Source organism: Quercus lobata, chromosome 3, assembly GCF_001633185.2.
Source record: "Quercus lobata isolate SW786 chromosome 3, ValleyOak3.0 Primary Assembly, whole genome shotgun sequence".
In the NCBI taxonomy this organism is placed as follows: Eukaryota; Viridiplantae; Streptophyta; class Magnoliopsida; order Fagales; family Fagaceae; genus Quercus; species Quercus lobata.
In genome coordinates, this window is record NC_044906.1 from 17,039,262 (window position 1) to 17,064,534 (window position 25,273).

The window sequence follows — 25,273 nt, forward strand, 5'->3', positions numbered from 1 at the left end:
TTAGCATACAAATATTAGTACAATGGTGGAATGAGATTTTTTTCGGGTGAGTATAAACTATAAATAAATAAATGGTGCCTCCACCCAAGGTGTTTGTATTACAAGTATTTTCAATTACAAGTTATATATAGGTTCAAAAATGTGTAAAGTTATGGTAATGAAAAGCGATGGTCATATTAACACTGATAAGGTATAATTAGGTTTGAGAACGAGTAAATGAATAATGCATTATTACATGTATTAATATTTATATGCATATTTTTTTGAAGAAAAAAATGAAAAAGATGATGACATAGTCGTCGATATGGCTCAACAGACGTGTAATAATAATAAATATTACGCTTTGATCTTTAGATATTATATAGATGTTTATTTAAGAATAAATATTTTCCTTTACCTTTTGAGTTCGTGAATTGTTTTTTTGTTTTTGTTTTTTTTATAATTTTGACAATAGAGAAAAAAAAGTTGATAAGATTAGTTAAAAATGAGCCCATTAAAGAAAGTAACAAAGACTATGCTTTTTAAATAATATAGAATGGAAAAAAAATAATAATAATCTTTTAAGAATTCATAACTAACCCAAAAATTTAGTACAGAGACTTTGATGGTGTTATTGTTGTTGCATTTTAACAATGGAAAAATTGTTTTATAAGTTATTTTTATGCATATATATATATATATATGAGTTTTACTAACGCATGCTCTAAGGGCGGATATGTTAGTAAACTATTTTATGAGAAAATGAAAAAATAATTAACTATTTTGACAATTTTTTCGATTTTCCATAAAGAGTTTCAAAAAATAGATAATTAATGTATGCCTTAAAGACATACATTAACTAGCCATATATATATATATATATATATATATATATATATATAACTCTCCCAAGCACATGCTGGCTACTAGCCTACTAGTAATTAATAAATATGCTTTCAAATAGTAGGCACCCCATATATATATAATTCTCCCAAGCACATGCTGGCTACTAGCCTACTAGTAATTGATAAATATGCTCTCAAATGGTAGGCACCCCACTCCCTTCTCCCGTACTTTACTAGGGGAGATATCAACTCATCCAAATCCAGAGCATTGGTAAACGAATAACTACTCAAGAAACAGATCTCAGCCCATTCACTCAAGCACACATTACAAAGAACAACAAGCAGAGCTGCAGAGAGACCACAACGTAAAGCAAATAACAAGAAGACTAGACAGCAGACACAAGCAGGCAATAAAGGAGACCATCTGCATCAACAATTGGAAAACATCCCAACACAGCAACAAGAGAAGCAAAAACAAAATCACACAGAAAACAGCAAAGGTAACATAATAACAGTACTACCCAAAACACATTTTTATTTTCTTGCTTCAATACATTACACAATATCTAACCTCTGTACGTACACACACGCGGATGCAACTCAACAAACTCTCATACACACAGAAAATTCACAATACCCAAATATTGTTTCACATTCACGTACACAATTAACACAGCAACTTCACTGTTAGAGGAAGAAATGGAAATGGGTCGGGTTAATGCAAACCCGACCTGGTTACAGTCAACATACCCGATTCATCACTGGATGAGAGTTGGGCCGGGTAAGGTCCAACCAGGCCCGTGTTAGATGGCCCGTGGTGTTTTCTTAAATCCAGCCCACTCTAATTTAAATTCATCTGGCCCATCAATTCAAGCCCAAATCAGAAAACATCTAGCCCAACCTTCATACCATTAAAACCCAGCGAGCCCACTCTCTTAAAACAAAGCCCAGTCCTAAAACTACCAGCCCATGCCAAACCAACTCAGATTCACATAAAACGTTTTAGCCCAATACAAATTCGGGCCCAAACTAGATTAATCCAAGCCCACATACTAAATACAACAATAGTCGACACCCATTCAGAAGGCCCAAATACATTCAGAAATTAAGACCAAATGAACCTACAACAAAGCCCACCAATCTGTACACTGCATATTTATAGTTTAACAACACTTCGCTAAAATCACTTTTTTTTTACCCCCAAAGGTTTCTCGAAATTTACATTTTGTTCCCAAAAAATTTTCTAAATTTTCCAAATGATAGGGTTAAAATGAAATATTTTTTAAAATTATACAAAAGTCCTCCAATTTTTGAAATTATAGAAAGACCTTCAACCCTTAGAAAATTATGAAAATACACAAGGCTCTTCCAAAATAACCAAATCTACATATGACTACATCGTCATCCATATCACATCCAAATCATAAAAATCATACAATTCTCTTTGGTTGAAATAAATGCATTGAAACTTATTAATTCAATTGCTTTGTGTTCTTCTCATGTATGCTATGACATGGAGTGAGATTTTGCATGGTAGCTCTGTAGCTACTCATGTGAAACATGTGGAGCTGTGACATGCATCATTCAAGTTGGCCTAGACCCAATTATTTCAGAGTGATATAGCATGTTCGATTGTAATGATTTTTTCTCTTGGTCCAGGTCAATTGTATTTAGCTCAAAGCCTATTTCCATCAGTCAACCCATGCCTTTTAAGCTTTCTGTGTGCGCGTGCGCACCAAGGCAAATTCTGCACTTTGAATGTTGGAGGTTCGTTATCAAGGGTGACCCCTTGTGATCATGGATGTAGGCATGTGTTCCGCAAATCTATGTTTCATGCGTGCATAATGTGTCTTTATGTGTGATTATCCCTACCCTAAGTGCCTGACTTAGTCTCAGCCAACACCCCACACACACTGCAGGAACACTTAGAATAGAGTTGTTTGGGACACACACTCATATAGCACACATTATGTTTACAGGGAACCTCCACCCTTCACCTCCCCCTTGCACACGTATCTAGCCTAATATCTGAGTCAATTCATATTAGCCTATTAATCACCACAATTAAAAAGAATAAAATAGTTTTTCTCCTTTTCAATGTGGGATTAAACAATTTCACTAACTCCTCATATTCCATATTCACTCACACATCTTTACATTTATGTTGCAATATTTATCCATTATAATTAATTAATATTAAAATGCTCCAACAATAAGTAAAAAGAAATATTAGTGGTGGATCCAGATGAGAATCAATAAGAATTAGTCATATTAATAGTTTGTAAAAATGTTATAAAATAATTTGTGGTTGTAGCATTATTCATTACTAGTCGCTAACCCGTGCGATACACGAGCTAGTTAAATAAAAAATATAAAAATTTATTTTTCTATTATAACTTGGCTATAAAAAAATGTTATGGTGATAACTTCACACAATGCTCAACTGCAATTAAATCTACCATTCACTACCAATATAATCTATGTTATCTTGCACATTTGTTTGCATAACAAACAAGTTGTTTTCTTCTTTTTAATAAAACAATCTATGATAGAGGAAAGAGATAAATTGTTCCATTGCAGGATGCATGATGAATGTCAACTTTCCCAACTTGTGTAGAATGATGTTCTCTTTCCTCTTCTTTTGCACTACACTACATTTGATGGTGATCTGTTTCACAAAACTTTTATTATTATTATTTATTTTTTTTTTTTTTACAGTGAACATCCTAAAGTTGTTAACCAATACAGAAACTTGTATCCAATCGTATATATCAAGTGGGGTAAATGCCTCTATATCACCTAGAGCCCAATTGTTTTAAAGCATTTTGAATCACAAAAGCATCTTATGGCTAAAGTGCTTTTGCCAAAAATGATCAAATAGTTCTAAGCAACAAACTTTTAATATGCAATCATAGTTCTTGTAAATCTGACAATCCTAGGTAACTGATACTGAATCAATGGATTATGGATCATCTTTGCATACAATCTATAATAACTAAACAACAACAACAACAACAAAAAGGATGAAAGAAAAGGGTTTAAATTAATCAATAAAATTAGGCTAACTAAGTTGGAGAAACATGTTTCATAGAAAGAGAATCTTGTATTAGCTAATTAACCTTTCATGGTGCTACCTCAATACACAACAAAGATATGAAATTTTCATTGATCTAAATTCTCAAAGAAATATAGAGTTGAGAACTATTATATCATTTAATTATATGTGTCTCAAATTACTTCGTTTCTATAAGGTTTTGATCTTCACTACTTACATCAACAAAAGAATTGCTAAGCAAGAACCACCATTAAATTTTGGCTTCAAAAAGATTTATATGCTTATATAACAATGGCCGTGAACATTAGAAAGTGCTAACCATTATAATGTGCATTCTTCTGCTTCCCTCTACTTCTCTAGTTCCATCAATAGACTCAATCTCTATTTCGTGCAATTCAGCCTCAACATTGCAAAACATTACTATGTCTGCCTATTTGTAAATGTTATTTGCAAGCATATAAATTTTCAACTTGTAGTATATTTATAAATGTTCTTCCTCTCTGACCATTTTTTATGTTCTCAATAATAATGTAATACATAAATGGTTACTTTAATTTAACTAAAAATTTTCTCAAATTTGAATCACATACACAAACCAAAATTCAATAATACATATAATTATTGAAGTATATGGGTTATGGTTAATAAATGCAGGGAAATGTTTGTTTTAGTAACCTTTTCAATTAGGTGTCACATTGTTTATCCCACAAACTGACACAATGACAAAAGCCAGACTCTTATCCAACCCATATGCACAAAAAATATAAGGTAAATATTCGATTTTCCTTGATATCTATTTTCTAGGGATTTCTATCAACTTACTTAGTAAATCTGCGGTACATGATGAGAGGTATAAGTTCAGTAAAAGATTGTTCCTGAGGGCGTATTTGCCTTCTCTTGTAAGTGGGATTGTAGATGTCTTCGATTTTGCCCTCCTATCAACCTTAATTAAAACCAATAACCCAAATAATCAAGGGGGTTACTGGATGAGCAGATAATAGACCAAACAAATCAGCTCATATATCAATTATCAGTAACACACCCAAAATGATAAAAATCTAGATAGATTAAAATGTTAGATTGCAAAAGAACTTAACTGTTTATTTTCAATTCAGTCAAAGAATTAGACAAACAAACAAAAAGAGAAGAAAGATATAATAACTGTTTCCAAAGCTTTGAGGGGCTTTAGCTAAGTCCATATAATTATACTCCATCTCCACCTTTGCAATATCTTTTAAATTAAATCATGGACACAATAAAAATGAGTGAAAAAGAACATAAATTTTTGTAAAAATTCAAAAATTTGGGAATTTAGATTTAGATTATGTAATAATAATAAAACAGTCAGGTATTTTATCTTAAAGGTGCTGTCTAACACAGAACAGATTGGATTGCTGGGTTGTTTTTTCTTCCTTTCCCACTAACAAAAGTAAAGTATTGTTTACGAGAAAATTTTGAGTTGAAGCCAAGAGAAGAATATTTATAGATACAAAATATTATGGGCAATTCATATTGGAGTGTAAAAGATTGTACCTGTCAAAGTCTCTGTTTCAACACCTCTATAAAAAACATCCATTGGGTTTGAAGTTGACCCTTGGGAGCCTAACCAAACTCTGCAGAATTGATTAAAATCTTATTACAATTCTAAATCTTCAGGCAATCATTATTACTTATACAATATCAATTAATCCAATACAACAACTATTTTGAAGTATCTGTGCTTCCTATTTTGAAGTATCTTTGAAACCTATTATTTGAATTATTTTTTCATGCAACAGCAAGAGTCTGAAAAAAGAATAAAAAATATTATAGTATGGAAGGGTAAAAGTTAAATGTAGAAAGCTTAAAGGAGAAAAAACTCATGATAGGGAACCATATAAAGCTCCTTTCTCAAAGATTGGATTATGGACACAATAGGACCGACAAATCTTTCCCATATAAATAAGACATGGGCAAATATACCATTCGGCAATGACACCACATCCTGCCTATTAACAAAAAAAGATGGAAAATCATAACCAAGAAATTGAGGACAAAGCCATGCTACTGCAATTACCAACCCCCTCAATTGATATGAAAGAGAGAGCAATAATTTGATTATTAAAGAGAGAGCAATGCAGCCAATAATTGAAATTAGCAAACTCTACTACTGGTTCCAAACCCATCAATCTATGCTAATCATTCAAAAGAAACACTCCCAAACGTAACCCTAAATCATACTTAACAGCAAAAAGCAATAGAACAAAATTAAAAACTTACTAGTAATATTTTCGGAGAAGTTTTGGTCTGATTATAAAGTCCCTTAGATTTTTCTCTCCCTCTCTGACTCTCTCTGCCCCTTATTAAGGCTCTCAATGAACAATAATAATGTAAGGCTCTTTTGGTTTTTTTTAAAAAAAACCACAAATTTACTTCAAATAAAGAGAATAGGTAAGGGGGAAAACCTAAAATTAAAATAAAAACGTCACTCACCATTCTTTAAAATGCCAAGAGACGAAGCCCATGTAGAATTAACAATGAAACCTATTTATATGATTTGTTAGCCACGCAAGAATTAGTATATAACGCAAGACACAAGTATTTTTATATATCTAAAAATTTGCAACTCAATATCCAAAGTTATATTGAGTGCGCTGTAGGCTGATAATCAATGTAAAAATAATGAATAAACTAATATAGTTTTCAATTTTCAGTTTTTAATTTATATTCTTTTTTCTATTATATTTCCACCAATTCCCTCTGTATTCAATCAAGCAATATAATAACCCAAAAAAGATAGCAAGAAAAAGTAATATATAGCTCAAACGATTCCAAACTATATATTTTATAATCTTCTACAATTCACATCTAGAATTCAAAGTAACTATCATGAAGAATAAACTTTATAATCTCACTTTCACAACTCCATTAATTTCACCCCTGCTTTCACACGCGCACATACATATATAGAAAATCCTATAATACTTCTACGTTTTTTGATGGTATAATTCTCACTATGATCATCGCCATCAATTTTCAAAGGTTTTAGTCTCTAACATGTCTTCCTGAATATAAATTAAAAAATTAAATTAAAAGAAACTTAATGCAGTTGAGTGATTAAAAGCAAAATCACAGAGACTAAAATATTGTTTTCCATTTTCTCAGCAAGCAAACAGATGATAATCAAATATAAGCAAATAGGGGAAAGAAAAACAGAGAATAAGCAAATGTGAAAAGTGCAACTCAGAAGAGATTTATTCTAAGCATGTGAAAAGTGCAACTCAGAAGAGATTTATTCTATCTTCATAGTAGCTTTCAAGAACTGTGAAAAAGTAAATTAAAAAAAAAAAAAATTAAGTTCCTTACTTGCTATTCACTTTCACCTTTTCTTTTTTCTTAGCAAACAAACGGATTCCCTAGGTTCAACGAAGCCAACATCGAATTTGATAGCAAACCTGATCTTAGACAATTTATAAACAAATTAGAATCTTTACTTTGATGAAATTTGGAACTCTAACTTCAAATTTTTACTCATCTGACATTGAAAGTTGCGAGAGACTTGGAGGGCGGCAATCCGTGGTGGCGGTAATCTGTGGTGGCGGCGGCGGTGACGGTGGGAGAATCTGAGTTTTGGGTTTTGATTTTGGAGGAAGGAAAGGGTGAGTTTTAGATTTAGGGGAAGGAGATGTTAGCGTGTGAGAAAGAGGAGAGAATTTTTAGTTTTTTGTTTTTAAAGAGGCATTGGGTTTTCTAACGTGTATTTGGTGGGCAAAAATTAGATTTCTTTTTAAATCAAATTTAAAAAATAGAAAAAAATTAAATTAAATGATGACGTGAAAAATTGTGGGAGCTTCAAAAGCTTCGATTATATATATATATATAGATGAATTACTTTGGACATATGAAAAATGCATACTCTCTCATTTCACATAAATGTGGGTCTCAATAATTAAATTCATAGAAAGACATTATTATTTGAGAAGGAGTAGACATTTATTGTTCTCCTAGAGTTTTCTATAATTTTCCGAAATCAGTTTGATACTTGGAATGTTCAAGGAGCTCCTCTTGCTTGTTTTCACCATCTTCCTCATATTTGTCATTCACTTTTCTTAGTTATATTATATCAACAACCCTTTCACATTTTTCTTTCTTCTCTCAGATCTTCTCAACAGTCGCCTCATAAATGTCTCTTATGACCAACAAAGGAGCCTCTCATCCTTTTTCACCTACCAAAACAAGAGCTTTGATGTCTTTTTGAGTTTTAGAGGTGAAGATACCCGTTTTGGTTTCACAGGCCACTTATATAATGCTTTGTGTCAGTTGAGTATTCACACCTTCATCGATGATAATCTCCCAAGAGGAGAACAAATTACTGCACAACTTCTCGAGACCATTGAGAGCTCAATGATTTCAATAATCATATTTTCAGAAAACTATGTATTCTCCACTTGGTGCTCAGATGAACTTGTCAAAATTGTTGAGTGTAAAAAGAATGGTCAGTTGGTGTGGCTAGTTTTTTACAACATGGATCCATTAGAAGTTCGTAACCAAAAAGGAAAGTTCGGGGAAGTATTCGCTAAACATGAAGAAAAATTTAAGGATAACAGGAAGGTACAAAATTGGAGGGAAGCTCTATATGAAATGGCCAATATATCCGGTTGGCATTATAAGCACAAGTGTGTATATAGTGATTACTCTTGTACTTTTATGAGTTTTAATGGTTTTGTGATGAAAATTAGATTAACTACTCCTATCCGTTTCCTCCCCCCCCCCCCCCCCACCCTCCCTCCCTCCCTCCCTCCCTCCCAAGTATTGACAAATTATAAAAGTATTATTTTGTCGTCAAATTTCTACTATGGTAACTACCCCCCCCCCCCACCCTCCCTCCCTCCTCCCTCTCTCCCTCTCAAGTATTGACAAATTATAAAAGTATTATTTTGTCGTCAAATTTCTACTATGGTAACTATTATAGGATAATGATAGAAATCTTTATTGAGAAGGAAGAGATATAAAGTTTGGACATCCAAAAGAACTTTATATTAGGTTATCTTACTAATTAATTAGGAATGTCTCCCACATACTATTATCTAGAAAAACTTGAAAGACATTCTTAATAAATTTGTATTTTCCATGCAATTAGTCAAAAACTAATTCCCTAGGAAAAACAATGCTAATATATATATATATATATATATATATATATCTAAAGGTTGAAGCGTAGTATTTATTGTTACTAGGGATGGCAATTTTTACCCGATCCACGGGTACTCGGTCCGATCCGACCCTAATGGGTCGGATTTTACCCGGTCCGATTAAGAATAGGGTCGGGTATGGGTTTTTAAAAAAAAACCCCGAAGCGGGTCCGGGTCGGGTCCGGGTTTTATTAAAAAATCCAAGACCCGACCCGAAACCCGACCCGGATAAAAACCCGGTACTGTATATTACAAAAATACCCCTCCTATATATATAACCCTTATAATCTAACCCTAAATCTAATCTCTCATTCTCTCATTTCTTCTGTTCTTCAGCACCAACTCAAAGTCAGAAGACTCAGAACCCACGCCTCCCTCCCTCCCTCAATCCTCACCCTCACTCCGACAGTGCAAGATCAGCCAATTCTCTCACCGCCGGTCCAACTCTAGCCGCCGTCCCAAGCCTTCGCCGCCATTCCAAGCTCTCTGTCAGTGTCACCGGTCCCAAGCTCTCTACTCTCTCAACTCCGTTTCATCCTCGCCGTCGCCGATCTCACACTGTCGCACAGTCCCCTGCCCCTCTCATCTCATCTTCCTCGCCCATGGCCACAAGCGTGACATGGCCTCTCGTTCTCCATTTTTTTTTTTTTCTGGGTTCAGTTTGCCTCAACCGTGTGAGCTTGTGTTTGTGTTTGAGTTTATGATTTCTGAAAGGGAAAACCGTGTGAGTTTGTGTTTGTCTTTGAGTTTATGATTTCTGAAAGGGAAAAATGAAAATCATAGATTTGAAAGTTGTGTTTGGTTTGTAATTTTGAAAGTGAAAATCATAGATCTGATTAGGCCAAAAAGGATTCCTCATTTAAAACTATATTCTATAAATTTTATTATTTACTCATCTCCATATTTATATTGAGATATTTATATTTTGTGTACTAAAAGGAAAAAAATGCGCAGAGAAATTGGCAATGGCCATTCAATTTTTTTTTTTTTTTTTTTTTTTTGGTTGGGCTGCGGATTGGGCCCAAATCTAGCAGGGCTTGACGGGGCCCACGGGGCCCGCGGGGCCCGACGGAGGCGGGTCCGGGCTCCGGGAAAAAAACCCGGTTAGTAAACGGGCCGGGTTCGGGCTTCGGGCTAAGACCCGCGGGTCGGGTCCGGGTATGAAAAAACCCGGCCCGAACCCGACCCGTTGCCATTTCTAATTGTTACTACGCTTTTATTGAGCCACATCAGTAGCCACGTCATCTACCTATTTCTCACTTCTCTCCACTACTTCCAACCATAACTTTTCTTTTACCTTTTCATCTCTCCACTACTCTCAATCTTAATGTCACATTTATCTATCTCTTCCTCTTCCTTTTATTTTGACTCTTCTTATCCCCATTCTAAACATATTTTCTCACATGAAAAAAAAAAAATTAGTACTCTCTCTCTCTCTCTCTCATGTTTTATTTTTGTGTGAATTTTTTATTTTGTGTATCTCTACTTTATATTGATGTATTTATGTGTTCTTTAGAATTTTATTTTGGGTTGCAATTTGGTTTTGTATTTTTAAGTTATTTTTTTTCTTTCCTATAATTGTTAAATGTTATTTTATTGCATATAAATATAGTTTACAATAAAATAATGTTATTCTATTATATATCATAGCTTGAATAATTTGGTGTTTGACTTATGACTATATTTTTTATTTGATGCTTCTTTTTCTCATTTTATTTTCTATTTCTCTCCTAAAAAAGGTGATTACTCTCTCTCTCTCTCTCTCTCTCTCTCTCTCTCTCTCTCTCTCTCTCTCTCTCTATATATATATATATATATTCTTTTTTGCAACTTTATTTTAGGTTGATGAATCATTGTAGTTTTTATATAATATTATTTTGGGTTAATATGATTTGGTAGTGTGTTTAAATTTTTAAGTTTTTCGTCACAACTCACAAGTCTTCTCTCTCCCTCTTTTAGCTTTTTGATTTTTTTTTTTTTTTTTTTTTTTTGGACATAATACTTAATTAGTTATTTTGGAAGTGATATTTTGAATCAAAATACAATGTTGACTATGTATTTGGACAAGTCTATCAACTATTAAATTAAACCCCCTAAAAAAAACTATTAAAATTAAACCGTCCAAGATGAATATGTATAGTTAATATTTTTATTTTTATTTTTCATTGATTTATTATTTAGTTATAACATCAAAATTAAAGTAAATGAATATTTAAAGTTAAAACTACCGAAGATGAATTTGTAAAGCCAATATATTTATATATTTAATATTTTCAAAAAATTAAAAGTAAAAAATAAAAATAATGATGTGGTCAATGATGTAACGGATGAGAAGACTCATCAGGAGCATAGTAAAAAAAAATGCGATATGAAGATCCACTTAAAGGAAATTAAATCTTAATAAATAAAAGTGTATGTAGTAAAAAAAAAAAAAAATTAGATTATGTTCTCTTTATGTTATACAAATTATTTTCTTTCATTTCGATAGGTGAAACGTTCAATTTTAGACATAAAGTTTACTTTTTTCCTGCATATTATTTTAAATATTAAATTTATAATATGGTACAGTCTCTTAGGAATATCTAAGAAATATGTAGTTTCAATTTCATGTATCTATATTAGTAAATGAAACTCAATCAATAGTTCGAAACTACTCCTATGATAAGAAAAATTATAAATATAATAATCTCTTTTTAAGAGAATGAAAATTTTGAATAATATATTTGAAACTCAAACAGTTTAGTTGTACAGGAAAAACAAATTAGGAAAATATAACACATGATAACATAATTTATCAAAATATTGACCGCCTAAAAAATGAATGATATCAATCAAATAAATCCAAATAATAAATTAATGATATATTTTTTGAGATAATAAATGAAAAATAATTTTAGAAATTGTTTAAGTTTTTGGGAGAACAAATTATTTTCCACAAAATTTAGAGAACAAATTATATATTATATCATAACTAAAATATAATTATCTATCCCACGCATCACGTGGGTCTACGACTAGTGCAATAATAATTACCAGATTTAAAAATTACATGTTAGTTACTTTAATTAAGCATCTTGAATTTAGTTCTGTTCATATTTCTAGTCTATAGCCTAACTCATCACATGTTCATATGTTATGTGAATGACAATTGCAGTGAGTTCGAATTTATCCAAGAAATTGTCAAAGAGATCCCAAATTCTAAATCATACTACATGCTATTATTCGTTGCTAGGTACCGATTGGAATAAATTATCGTGTGGAGGCCATAAAATTACTTTTAGATATTGGATCAAATGATGTTTGTGTGGTAGGGATGTATGGCCTTGGTGGAGTGGGTAAGATGACCATTGCTAAAGCTGTTTATAACATGATATATGAACATTTTGAAGGAAGTAGTTTTTTAGAAAATGTTAGAGACAAGTTTGGGACATTTAATGGTATAGTCCATTTACAAGAGATACTTCTTTATGAGATTTAGGGGATATAAATTTGAAGGTTGGCGATGTATGGAGAGGAATCAATATGATAAAGGAGAGACTTTGCAGTAAAAGGATTCTTTTAATTCTTGATGATGTGGATAAATCAGATTAGATTGAAAAATTAATTGGAAAATGTGATTTCTTTTCTTCTGGAAGTAGAATCATTATAACCACCAGAGACAAACACTTGCTAGCTTATCTTGGAAAAGGTCTTTCAACTTACAAGGTTATTGAATTAGATGATCACGAAGCTCTGGAATTATTTAGTTTGCATGCATTCCAAACAAACAAACCCAAGGAAGATTATACAAATTTTACAAACCAAGTTATATGTTATGCTAAAGGCATTCCATTAGCTCTAGCAATAATAGGTGCTGATTTGTATGGAAGAAATGAAATGGAATGGAAAAGCACATTAGATAAGTATGAAAGAATTCCTAACAAAGAAATTCAACAGATACTCCAAATAAGTTATGAAGGATTGGATGAAACTGAACAAGATATTTTCCAAGATATTGCATGTTTCTTCAAAGGATTTTGCAGGAATTATATTGTAGATATACTAAATTCTTGCAATTTATACCCAATTATTGGTATTCAAAGACTTATTGAGAAGTGTCTCATAACTATTGATCGATATGACAAATTATGGATGCATGACTTGATACAACAAATGGGTAGGGAAATTGTTCGATAAGAATCGCCAAAGATACCTGGAAAATGTAGTAGGTTATGTTATTATGAGGATGTTGTTGAAGCACTAAGGAACAGTATGGTATAACTTCATTTCATTTACCTTTTTCATTTTCTTGAAAGGGAAAATTTAATCTTTTTTTTTTCCTTGAAGCATATATTTTTTCCTTTTGTTATGGAAGGAAATTCAAATCATATATATGGTTACAAATTAATAGTTATTATAATTTTGGTGAATTCTTTTGCATGATGTAATTCTCTAAATTTTTTGCCTAATTAGGGATCAGAAAAAATTCGAGGCATGATGATATGCACCCTTGAACGAGCAAAGTTGCAATTAGAAGCTAAAAGTTTTGAAAAGATGAAAAAACTCAAGTTCCTTATTGTTGCTAATGTAGATATTTGTGGAGATATTGAATATCTTCCCAATGAATTAAGGTTACTTGACTGGCCTGAATTTCCCCTATCTACCTTACCATCCAATTTTCATCCTCAAAAACTCATTGCACTCAATATGCCACAAACTCAGGTTGTATTGGAAAAACTTCTCAAGGTATAATTATTTTTATTTATTTATAAATGATTTCTTCATTAAACTATATTTTAAACTTTGTTGAAGCTAAATTTTGATTTTTTTCCCCCTACAAATGGGACAGTTCAGAAATTTGACATATATGAATTTTCGTTCCTGTCAATACATAATGAAATTATCCAACTTATCCACCACAACCCCAAACATAAAGCAATTGAATCTCAATGGATGTAGAAATTTAGTCGAAGTTCATGACTCTGTTGGATGTTGTCTTGATAAGCTTGAAAAGTTGGAGCTTTATAATTGCACTGAACTTCGAATTCTTCCAAGCTTCCTCGTGATGAAATCTCCTAAACATTTAGATTTTTATATGTGCACAAGGCTTGAGAAGTTCCCTGATATTCCACATGAAATGGATGGTTTAAAGTATCTAACTTTTATTGGGCCTGCTATAAGAGACTTGCCTCCATCATTTGGGAATCTCACTAGGCTTGAGGAATTGCACCTAGGTTCAGGTCTTCTTCCAAGTAGCGTATATAATTTACAGTAGTCTCCATATTTGGGGCGATGTCAAATTTTTGAAGGACGTGGAGATTGATAGACAAGCGTTGTGCAATTATGATGACGACTTTTCCAAATATAGGTTTTGGAGCAGCTTGAAATTTCTAGCTCTTTATTTTTCTAAAAATAGTTTAGAAATAGATTTTGTTTTGACTTGTTGCCCACTCTCATTGATACGTTTAGGCACACACAGTGAAGATTTTACCCTCCCAGAAAGCATTATCAAATTCAATAGACTTCGTTGGCTTGAAATTTCGGATTGCTATTCCCTTCGGGAAATTCCAAAGCTTCCCAAAACTTTAAGAGGGGTAGATGTATCAAACTGCTTCTCATTGAATTCAAAATCATTAAGCAAATTATTGATTAAGGTATCTCTCTCTTAAATTTATGAACAGCAATTTTGGTTACCTTCTCAAATGCTTTACTAGATTTGCTAAACTTTTATTTCTTGAATTTCCTAATTGCATGCAGTTTGGAAGAATTTTGGGGCTTCTACAAAATGTGGCATGTTTAGATGTAAGAGGCAACATAATAATGGATTCACGGTCATCAAGTAGACTATCGCATCAAACTGATCTTTCTTCCTGGGTCTCCCCCTCCAAGTTCTTTGAATTTGAAGTTGAATTCCGTAAAAGTAAGTATTGGTTACAGGGTTATTATGATGATTAACCTCCTTGTGAATGTCACGTTGTAGTACCAGGAAATCAAATTCCAGAGTGGTTCAACCATCAAAGCGTTGAAAGTTCCATATCATTGTGGGTTGGTCCAGAATTTCCAACATTTGCTCTTTGTCTTGCTTTTAGTCGGGCGGGTGAAGATGAATACGGTTATGTTTGCGTTGTTGACATTTTCACCGATGGTCATAAACAAATGTTCTTAAAGAAATTCCTTTGTAGAAAGCGCTGTGATCATCTGTGATTTTACGGTGTATCTCATAACCTGTTGCAGCAGGATTTTAGAAACTTGATTCACGGAGATTGGAATCATGTTAAAATTTCATGTAAAATCTCTTGTTGGACTTATGAAACTGGCGGGAAAATAGCTCCTACCATTGCAAGGATGGGAATCCATGTGAAATGTATTTGTGGTCTTCATAATTCCGTTATCAGCCATGAAAAACCATGATGAACAAGTCCAACCACGAGACAATCCAATTTCAAAGAGAATTGTGAACCAACGGCTCAGACCATTTCTTCGTCAAGGCTGCCGTTTTATCCTGTGCAAACTGTACCATACTCGGTGCCCAACCCGGAGTACTTCTGGTGGACCACTACTAAAAGCACGAAAAATCAGTAACAAGAGAAAAAGGCCCATAATGGCTAGGAGTAGCAATTGTTTGTAGGGAGCTCAAGATTCAAGACCATTGCTCGTGATCGGATAGTCTGATTAGAGAAATGTGGTGCCATGGTGAACCAAAAATAAAAAACCAAAGTGACCTTCTCAAAAAAAGGACAAGGTCGAAGAATATGCCAAGGTACTCTTATGACATTTTTTCTCCATCCCTTAAAAAGCAAATTGAAAATTTCACCTAAAATTTTTGCATGGGTCAGTTGTTTGCTGGGCAAACATGTCTTTAATAAGTATTCTGCTTTAGTTTGCATTTTAGAGCTCATTCCTAGCCCATTTCTTCCTATTATAACTTTTCACTCAATGAACTAACAATTCTTTCCCCCTTTGTTTTGATGTCCATTCTTTCTACTTGTGCAAACTTGAAGCCCAATATTTTCTTTATAGGTTGTTCATGGCCATATCTACTTCTACAGGTCCAGTGTGAGCAAAGCCAACTATTTTTGGGCCCATTTCTTATATTTTGTGATATTTTTATTTCTTTTATGTGTGACCCAAGCCCATGTAGCCTTATTGAGAATTTAAGGGAGTGTGTTTTGGAGCATAGGATTAGGCCTATTTTGGTTTTTTCATGGACCCAAAACGTGGATTTGCTAAGTGGGCAGGCCACTTGCAAAATATGAGAGTCCAAGAAGGAAGTTATATGCTGGCCACTTTCATACAAATAGAACTTTATCCGCTCTACTCTATGTGCTAATTCGCAACTAAACCCATTTCTAACCACAAAAGCAAGCTATTATATTTATTGACTTTTGGCAAGATTTGTCACATTTAGCAGCTTTCCTAAGTGTCGATTTAGCTTAGAAAGCTCAATCAATCAGGTTTAGTCAACAAATTTCCTTAACTGTGACTAAACTGGCTTCTTCTTTACCTAAGCTAAAATAAATCTGAAGCTTACCTCTTCTATAACAACATAGCAGTCAATAACTTCAATCCGTATTCAAATTCAGACTCTAGGGTAGTTAATAACCTTTAGTACGATGATCACTTCACAAGTATAAGTGCTTGTGGGGTGTGAGGGGCAGAGTTAGGGTTCAAGTCTCCAAAAAGGAGCTTCACACATATATACTTAGATTAGGTTAAAGTAGAATTTTTATCTTGTATAAAAATAAATAAATAACTCTTGCATCAAAACTTCCATTACTCCTTCAACTATCGTACTTATTTCGCTCAAACATCCTAAGTCACTTAAGAGCAACAAAATATGAAGGGTTTGGTGTGAACATGGCTGCACAATAGAGATTTAGATATCCTTACCACCTCCCTTAAATTCCTCATCCTGGTGTATATATAAAAAGATTTAGATATAGGGTCCGTTTGGATACAATTTATTTTGCTGAAAATTGAACTGAAAACAATATAAAAATAATTAAAAAGTTACTGTTCATTGGTCGGGTACTGTTCATTTGTCTAATTGCACTGTTCATTTCCCATGAACAGTGCAATAGGTGTCGATTTAAAAAAAAAAAAAAAAAAAAATAGAAGGCTGAAAACGCTAACGCATTTCAGCTATCCAAACCGCACCATCCATTTGGATACAACTTATTTTTGATGAAACTGAAAACTGAAAACACTGTAGCAAAATAATTTTTAAATGTGTGAATAGTGCCGTGGGACCCATGAACAATGCAACAGGTGCTAGTTAAAAAAAAAAAAGCTGAAAACGCAAAATGTTGAACGCATTTCAGTTATCCAAACCGCACCATCCGTTTGGATACAACTTATTTTTGCTGAAACTGAAAACAAAAAACACTGTAGCAAAATAATTTTTAAATGTATGAATAGTACCGTGGGACCCGTGAACAGTGCACTTTGTCTCTGCACAGTGAATCCATGTGATGTTACTGTTCATACGCGCCGAAAAAAAAAATATAAAAAAAATAATGCAGAAAACACAAACGTGTGAATTATAAGTTGTATTCAAACACCTTTTTTTTTTTTTTTTTTTTTTGGTAAACTGGAATTTATATTAAACTAGCAAGACAAAGAAAACTCAGGACAGAGCCTGTTACACCAAGTACCGCTACAGTCAGCCTCAACAGAGGAAATTAAACTTACAGGAGGAGCAGAATGTACAATGAAGTCTAAAGATTGAGAATGGCCAAAATTAGCTAACCAATCTGCGCATTTATTCGCCTCACGAAAGACATGATTTATACGAACTTGAGGAATCTGCAGAATCAGCTGTTTGCAGTCTTCAAAAATAGGAGAGATCATTGAGATTCTATATGAAGGGCTGTTCAGAGCATCCACCAACGCCTTTGCATCAATCTCAACAATAACTGTAGAAATATTCCGTTGAAGACATAGCATCAAGCCATCACGTAGAGCCCAAACTTCAGTCGTGAAGCTGTCAGCACTTCCCAATTTTCTAGCAAAACCAACCACCCAATTACCCCAACTATCTCTGATCACACCTCCTCCTGTTGTTGACCCCAATGATGCATTCCAAGACCCATCCGTATTGAGTTTCAGACATCCCTGATCTGGTTTCTCCCATCTGATACGTTTAATCACCATCCGCTTATGACGCCTTGGCTGGGCAGCACACAAGAAAAATTCCGAGGCTAGCAGAGCAATAGACTTACCTAGATTCGGATTTGGCCCCCTGTTTGTAAAAACAAATTGGTTTCGCTGCTTCCACACCAACCAGATAATAAAAGAAAAGAGAACATTCCAAGGGATGCCCACAGAATTATGGTTTGATTTGAGTCTGCAATTATAAGTTAACCAATCTCTGATGTCTTGGGACAAAAAATTGGAGTATAAACATTGAGATCCCAACTGGTACCATATGGGTCTCACCAAATTACAATCTCGGAGAGCATGCAAGATTGATTCAGTCTCTAGTTGACACAGCGGACTGCTGGTTTCAAGCAGAATTCCTCTGTTGGCTAAGCATTCCCTAACACCGATGCTTTGCTTCATGCACTTCCAGATAAAAATTTGGATTCTAGGCAGGGATGGTAGCTTCCAAATCCAAGAACTAGCTGGAGAATCATTACTCGAAGAGTTAATGGCAAGGCAGTAGGCACTTCTCATATCAAAATCACCTCTAGGAGAAAACTTCCAGGCCAACTTGTCACTACACCTAGCCACCAAAGGAAAGGGGACAACTTGAATATCCGCTTTAACTTCGGGGGGAAGCTCAAAAGGGATATTAGTCCAGTCCCAACCAGCTAAAGAGAGAACATCTTTGACTTGCAAATTAATATTGGTTTGCGGGAGCAGGCCTTGTATGTGTTACCTAATGGGGCCAGAGTTTAACCAACAATCGGACCAGAAATTAAGGCAGCTTTCATGGCCTAGCATCCATTTGACCCCTTTTTTAAAGACTTCCTCGCCTCTTTTCATCCCTTTCCAAATTAGAGACATAGGGAGTTTTGCTCCATTCCGTGAATTGATTATCTGTCTAGTGCAGTATTTGAATTTGAGTACCTTAGCCCAAGGGGCATTCTTCTCTGTGTGAAACCTCCAATTGAGCTGGGCCAGGAGAGACGTATTCCTACCCTTAGCAAATTGTAACCCCAAACCACCAAATTCCTTTGGTTTCGTCACTTCTGCCCAATTAACCCAGTGCATCCTCTTTGTATGATCAGTCGAACCCTAGAGAAAATTCCTATTGACCCTGTCAATACCCTCAAGAATTTTACTTGGAAGAGGAGTGTATTGCATCACATAGTTTGGGATGGTTGAAGAGGAGGCATGGATGAGAACCACCCGACCAGCCATAGAGAGTAAATTGGCTTTCCAACTTGCCAATTTTTTCTTGACTCTATCAAGAACAAGATCAAAATCATGCTTGCGGTCTCCTGCATGCTTCAGTGGAAACCCCAGGTACTTACCAAGATTGGGAGTTGAATTAAACCCGAGAATACCAGAGAGGATATCTCTTTGATCCGGCTCCACATTGGGGGAGAAGAAAACACGAGATTTAGCTTCGCTCACACTCTATCCGGACCTTAAGCAAAACTCCTGAAGCACAGTCTTTATGATGTGACAATTATCCGGGTCCGCACTTGCAAAGAGAACTAGGTCATCAGCAAAAAATAAATGCGAGAAGGAAGGCCCACTCCTAGAAGCTTTCACTGGAGTCCAAAGCTTGGCATCACATTTCTCTTGAATTAGATGACCCAAAAACTCCATACATAGGATAAAAAGGTAGGGAGATAGGGGGTCCCCTTGTCTAATACCTCGAGAAGGGCAGAAGGAGTCAAGACAACCACCATTAAAAAGAAGAGATGTCAACACCGAGGAGACGCAGCTCATAATAAGGTCAATAATGTTGGCAGGGAAGTTAAATTTGATAAGCATTTCCCTAATGAAACTCCATTCAATTTTGTCATAAGCTTTTTTCAGGTCAATCTTAATAGCCATAAACCCCTTATGGCCTTTGATTCTACCGATAGTGTGGATCAATTCTTGAACAATGATAACATTATTTGCACCTCTTCTACCCGGCACAAAAGCTATTTGATAAGGCGAGACAAGTTGTTCCAAGTGCGGCCTAATCCGAGCAACAATAATCTTGGAGATGATCTTGTAAGTAGTATTGCACAGACTAATTGGTCTATAATTTCCAATGGTTTCAGGGCCTTGGATTTTAGGGATAAGCACAATGAGGGTTCTATTAAGGTAATCAGGAACCTTCCTTTCCAAGAAAACTCTCCTAACTTCCTCCTTGACAGAATCCTCAACAACAAGCCAGAAGCGTTGGAAAAAACCAGCATGAAGACCATCCGGCTCCGGAGCCTTAAAAGGTTTCATGGACCATAAAGCTTCTTTAATTTCCTTCGGGGTGACCATGGCACTAATAGCATCCTTGGCTTGCTCGGACAGTAACACTTGCCAAGACCCATCATGACTTGGAGCCCGAGAGACCGCCTCAATAGAAGTGGTGTACAGGGAGACAAAACCACTTCGAAAATGATCCATGACTTCTCTCTCCTCAATTAACCACAACCCCCTCTCATCTTTGATTGAGGAAATATGGTTTCTTTTCCTTCTTGCTAGAGCAGATACATGATAAAAAGATGTATTACAGTCTCCCTGAACCAACCAGTTAATTCTGGATTTCAGCAACCAAAGGTCCCTCTCTTGATCAAGAACAACCTCCAAATCTTTCTGTAATTGATTCTCAAGACTAATGAGGGATGAGCTAGGGCAAATGGAAAGAGCTTTTTGAGCACCATAGATTCTAGCCATGATTCTTCTCTTTTTCTGGTGGATATTCCCAAAATGGTCCCTGTTCCAAATGGTTGCTTCCTTAGCGAAAGCCTCAATAGACTCAGCTAAATTCCTGTCTCTACTCCAAGCATGAGACACAATGTTGGGAAAAGATAAATCAGAGAGCCAGAACTCATAAAATCTGAAGGGCCTGTTTAGACGAACCGCTCTACCAGGAAAAGTCTCCATTAGAACAGGGCAATGGTCAGAGTGAAATCAGGGAAGATGGGAAACTTTCACTTCAGGATAGAGAACACACCAATCTGGGTTCATGAAAAATCTGTCAATCCTCTCCAGAATGAGATTGTTGATGTCCCATTTATTAGTCCAAGTATACCTTGGACCAGAAAAACCCATATCAACCATATTGCAAAAATCTAAGAAATCTTTGAAGGCCAAAGACCAATTAACACTAACCCCCCTGCCTCCAAATTTATCCTCTTGCACAAGAGGCTCATTAAAATCCCCCACCATAATCCATGGCTTATTATGCAATTCTGCAACCTTAGATAAATTGTTCCAAAGAATACATTTCTCTTCAACTCTGGGACTAGCATAAATGGCAGAGAAATCCAAGAGAGATTTGAGGCACGTACCATTACTTCTATGTGAATTTCCTGCTCTGTTTTTGCAAGCTCCTAAATCTCCACTTGATCCTCGTTCCACAGCAACCACAATCCACCAGTGAAACCAATCGTCTCCATATGAATGGCTCCATCAAATGGCAATCTATCTGAGACTTCCCTGGCTTTGTTACCACCCAACTTAGTCTCCATCACTACAAGAATAGCCGGATTATGCCTACGCGCTAACTCATGAATATTAGTCTGAAAAGAAGGTTTTAAAGCTCCTTTGTTGTTCCAAATTAGAATATTCATGGTAAAACAAAACAGGATTGGAGAAAACAGATCAATCAGAAGGAGGGACTCCAATCCCTTCCTCCGATTCCATACCATCCACACCCAAGACCTCATACACTGGTCCATCTCTGGACCGCGGACTAGCTTGCTCTCCAATATTCACTTCGCCAAAATCCACACTCGTGGGCTGACAAAATTCAACAGTTCCGGATTTTATAGTTACAAAATATCTTTCGCGTTTGTTACAAGATACTACAAAATTCAACAGTTTATAGTTACAAAAATTCTATAAAGGAAAAACGCGAAAGATACTTTAGACAAAAAAAAAAAAGGAAAAACGCGAAATATACTTTAGAATTTTTGCAACTACAAAATTCGACAGTTTAGGATTTTATAGTTACAAGATACTTTAGACAACTCAAACACTCACTAAAGTATCTTTCGTGTTTTTTTTTTTTTTTGGTTGTCTAGCACTTTTGGGCTTTTTTTATGGTGCACCATTAACCTTTAGTTCAAGAGTATTGTGAATTTTGGGCTCGACTGTCCTTAGTTTTTACATCTATTGAACCTGATGGGTATTTGGGCCCACTCTCCTTGTTGAGTCTTAACGTAAAAGTTTCTAGCTTTGCAGGCTTAGGACTTGGAAGTGGGAATCTTTTTTTTAAGGGCTCACTGGAAGGGAGTTTGATTGGCTTGATTCAGTTTGTGATTCTTCTTCTCTCCATTCAATATTTATGTTTATACTTCTTATTAATGTTGAGAAACTAAAAGTTGCTATTTACCTTGTGTATTGAGAGTTGAGACTCTAAATTACATGGCAGAAGATAGTTATTATTGTTTATTTAAGTTCTGTACGTATGGTTGTTTATGATGAAATTCATTTGTGGAGCATCAATTTATATTTTGATTCTTTCATCTTCTCCCATTCAACCCCTCTTCATTTGTATCTCCTAAAGAGCCCCTCTTCACACCAGACCACCACTTCATGACTATCAGACTCCCACAAGATCCACAGCATAAAACAAGTTGTTTTAATCCATAAATCTCGTTCAAAGAGAATTTCAAGGTGACCTTTCATCTTTCTTGATTTCGTATATTCTTGCTTAGCACTTGTTTAAAACTTGATTCCATGATTGACAGAAAATGAGAACCTCTTGATCAAAATTTGAAGAAGGTACTATTATGATATCGAAACAATCTTCTTTTGAGTAACTGGAGAAGGATTGGCAAATCTTCTAGACTGTAAGAGGGAATCTCTCTCTGCCATATTAAATTTGTGGATGCTGCTAGTATCTTTATCTTGGCAATTTTGGAATTTGGTGATTGAACAGATGTGGACATTGAGGTATGAAAAAAATGGTATTTTTCAAAAGGGGGGCAGGATTTCTCTTTTAAAGAGTGCCCTTTTAGTTTTTTTTTTTTTTGTGCACATGATTTTGTTAACATGTTAGCTACTCAGTGATAAGAGTATTTTTTTTTTTTTTTTTTGGTTTAGTTCCTAATTATGAAGAAAGATGCTTGTCTGAAATTTTGAGTTGGTTACTTAATGACAAGGGCAGTGGAAGGCTTGTATATGAAAAAATATGTGCTAAAGTTTCATGCATTAAATCAATATATAGTTGCATTGCTTCTGCTGGAAGTTGAAAATTAATCTAGATCTTTTGTGCTCTCAATGTGAGTTGCTCTCCTTTCTTAGTCCTTGTAGTTTATAGAAATTAAAGGTTGGGATTTTTGGATGCAAATGACCTTTGATTATTTGCATCCAGATTGACTGGAATTTACATTTTGATTAAGTTAATTGTGGGTTTTGTGCAGTTCTCATTATAATGGTGTTAGTGGAACATCAAGAATGTGTCAGATTTTGCTTAGGGGCAGGCAAGGCTTATTAGCAGACCACTTACCATAAAACGAAAAGAAAAAATGGCTTGTTAGCACATGATGAGATTATCAGAGGTACCTATGAAACAATTTTGTGCTCCTGGCATCAAGACAGCAATAAAATGGTCTAGAAAAGTAATTACACCAATTTGTGGACTTAATTCAAGGATGTAAAGAATCTTCTTGATCAAAATGGATTTTCTTGGGATGATACCAAACGTATGGTTTTGGCAAGTGATAAATATACTAGTTTTTGGTTCACCTTTTGATTTGATCTCATGTTCACCTTTTGATTTGATCTCTACCTTTGGGGAGATAGTGAGCTGACATAATAATATACATGCAGGATCACCTGGAGGTGCAGTTGTACAGAATTAAAGCCTCGATGAACTTCGACGAATTGTACTTGAAACATGCACGTACAACATCAGATGGAAGATAACTCTGAACAAGTCATGATATAGACTTTGATGATGACATTCAAGGAGTGAAAATGGGTGAGTTTTTATATCGCATCATGGATCTTCAGAGATGTTGCATTTGTCATTTGCATTTTAATGTATTCTGCTGGTACAGTGCTTATATTGAGCCTGTTTTCAGTAGTGAATATTTTGTTGACACCACAACATTGTATACATGGCAACTATCTTTACCCTAACACACATCACAATTTAAAAATGATCTTGATGTGTCAATTTGAAATCATGGCCTAACTTCAAATTCCCCTGCAGGTGTGAGAGCTCGAAATCCTTTGTAGGGACGATTAGGTAGATTCTTTAGATCCAGTTTATCTATTTACAGGCCAGAGAGGCAACACCCATAATTGAAATCTGGGAAATGCATGGAAGCGCTCTAACCCCATCACAAGCACAAAAGTTCCAAACATATATGGAGGGGGCTTTGTCTCTTGGAATCTGTCCAATTGACCATGAGCAGTTCTGCAGAAACACACTAACTATATATAATCAAATTCCAACAAAAGGAAGATCATAAAAAAAAAAAAAATGCATCTTAAATCCTTAACCTAGGATTTTTAATGCAAGAATTTTAAAAATTCTATCATGAACAGGGTGCTCTGCTCTATAGTTGTTTGTGAACCCCTTTTTCTGTTCTTCTGAGTGTAAGGGTTGCTGGTGTATCTTTCGGCCTGCAGCGCATTGCAGCTAGTGAGTTTTTGGGTTGTATGTTGTGTAAATGAGCTGTTTGTGTTTTGTTTCTGTCTAATAAAAATTCTCATTCATATAATAATAAGAAAAAAAACTGGGAATTTTATGGATGCAAACAGACGATACCATTTATTAGAAATGTAACTAGTCATCTAAGCAGCATCATTTACTCAAGAGTATTGAGTATTCAAAATCACACCCCCAGCTCCGGCTTGGAATGATTCTCAAAAAAGGGGGAAAAAAAAAAGCTCCCATTGGGAAAGCGCACTTTTCTTTTTATACCATTTTTTGAAAGCGCACTAAATTCAGCTAGCTAATAAGAACCGCGTTCTGAGAAACTTATCAAACGCACAGTGATTTTGGTATAAAAGCACTTAAAATAAGAGTGACCAATGGGCTCTTCATCCTCAATCAAACACCACAAAAGAAGACCAAGACCAAGACCAAGACCAAGACCAAGACTAAGACAGGAAACCAGCAA

The 25,273-nt window shown here is 34.9% G+C and overlaps 1 protein-coding gene and 1 pseudogene across 1 annotated transcript; one reads left to right on the forward strand and one right to left on the reverse strand.

Annotated features, from left to right (window-relative positions):
• Positions 1-8,382: 8,382 nt before the first annotated feature.
• LOC115980448 lies at positions 8,383-15,233 on the forward strand (annotated as a pseudogene).
• A 5,871-nt stretch (positions 15,234-21,104) lies between these two features.
• LOC115980449 lies at positions 21,105-21,766 on the reverse strand. Its single transcript, XM_031102698.1, has 2 exons — positions 21,561-21,766; positions 21,105-21,438 (listed from the first exon to the last, which is right to left on the reverse strand). The coding sequence occupies exons 1-2, from the start codon at positions 21,764-21,766 to the stop codon at positions 21,105-21,107; spliced, it is 540 nt and encodes a 179-aa protein (XP_030958558.1).
• Between the last annotated feature and the right edge of the window lie 3,507 nt (positions 21,767-25,273).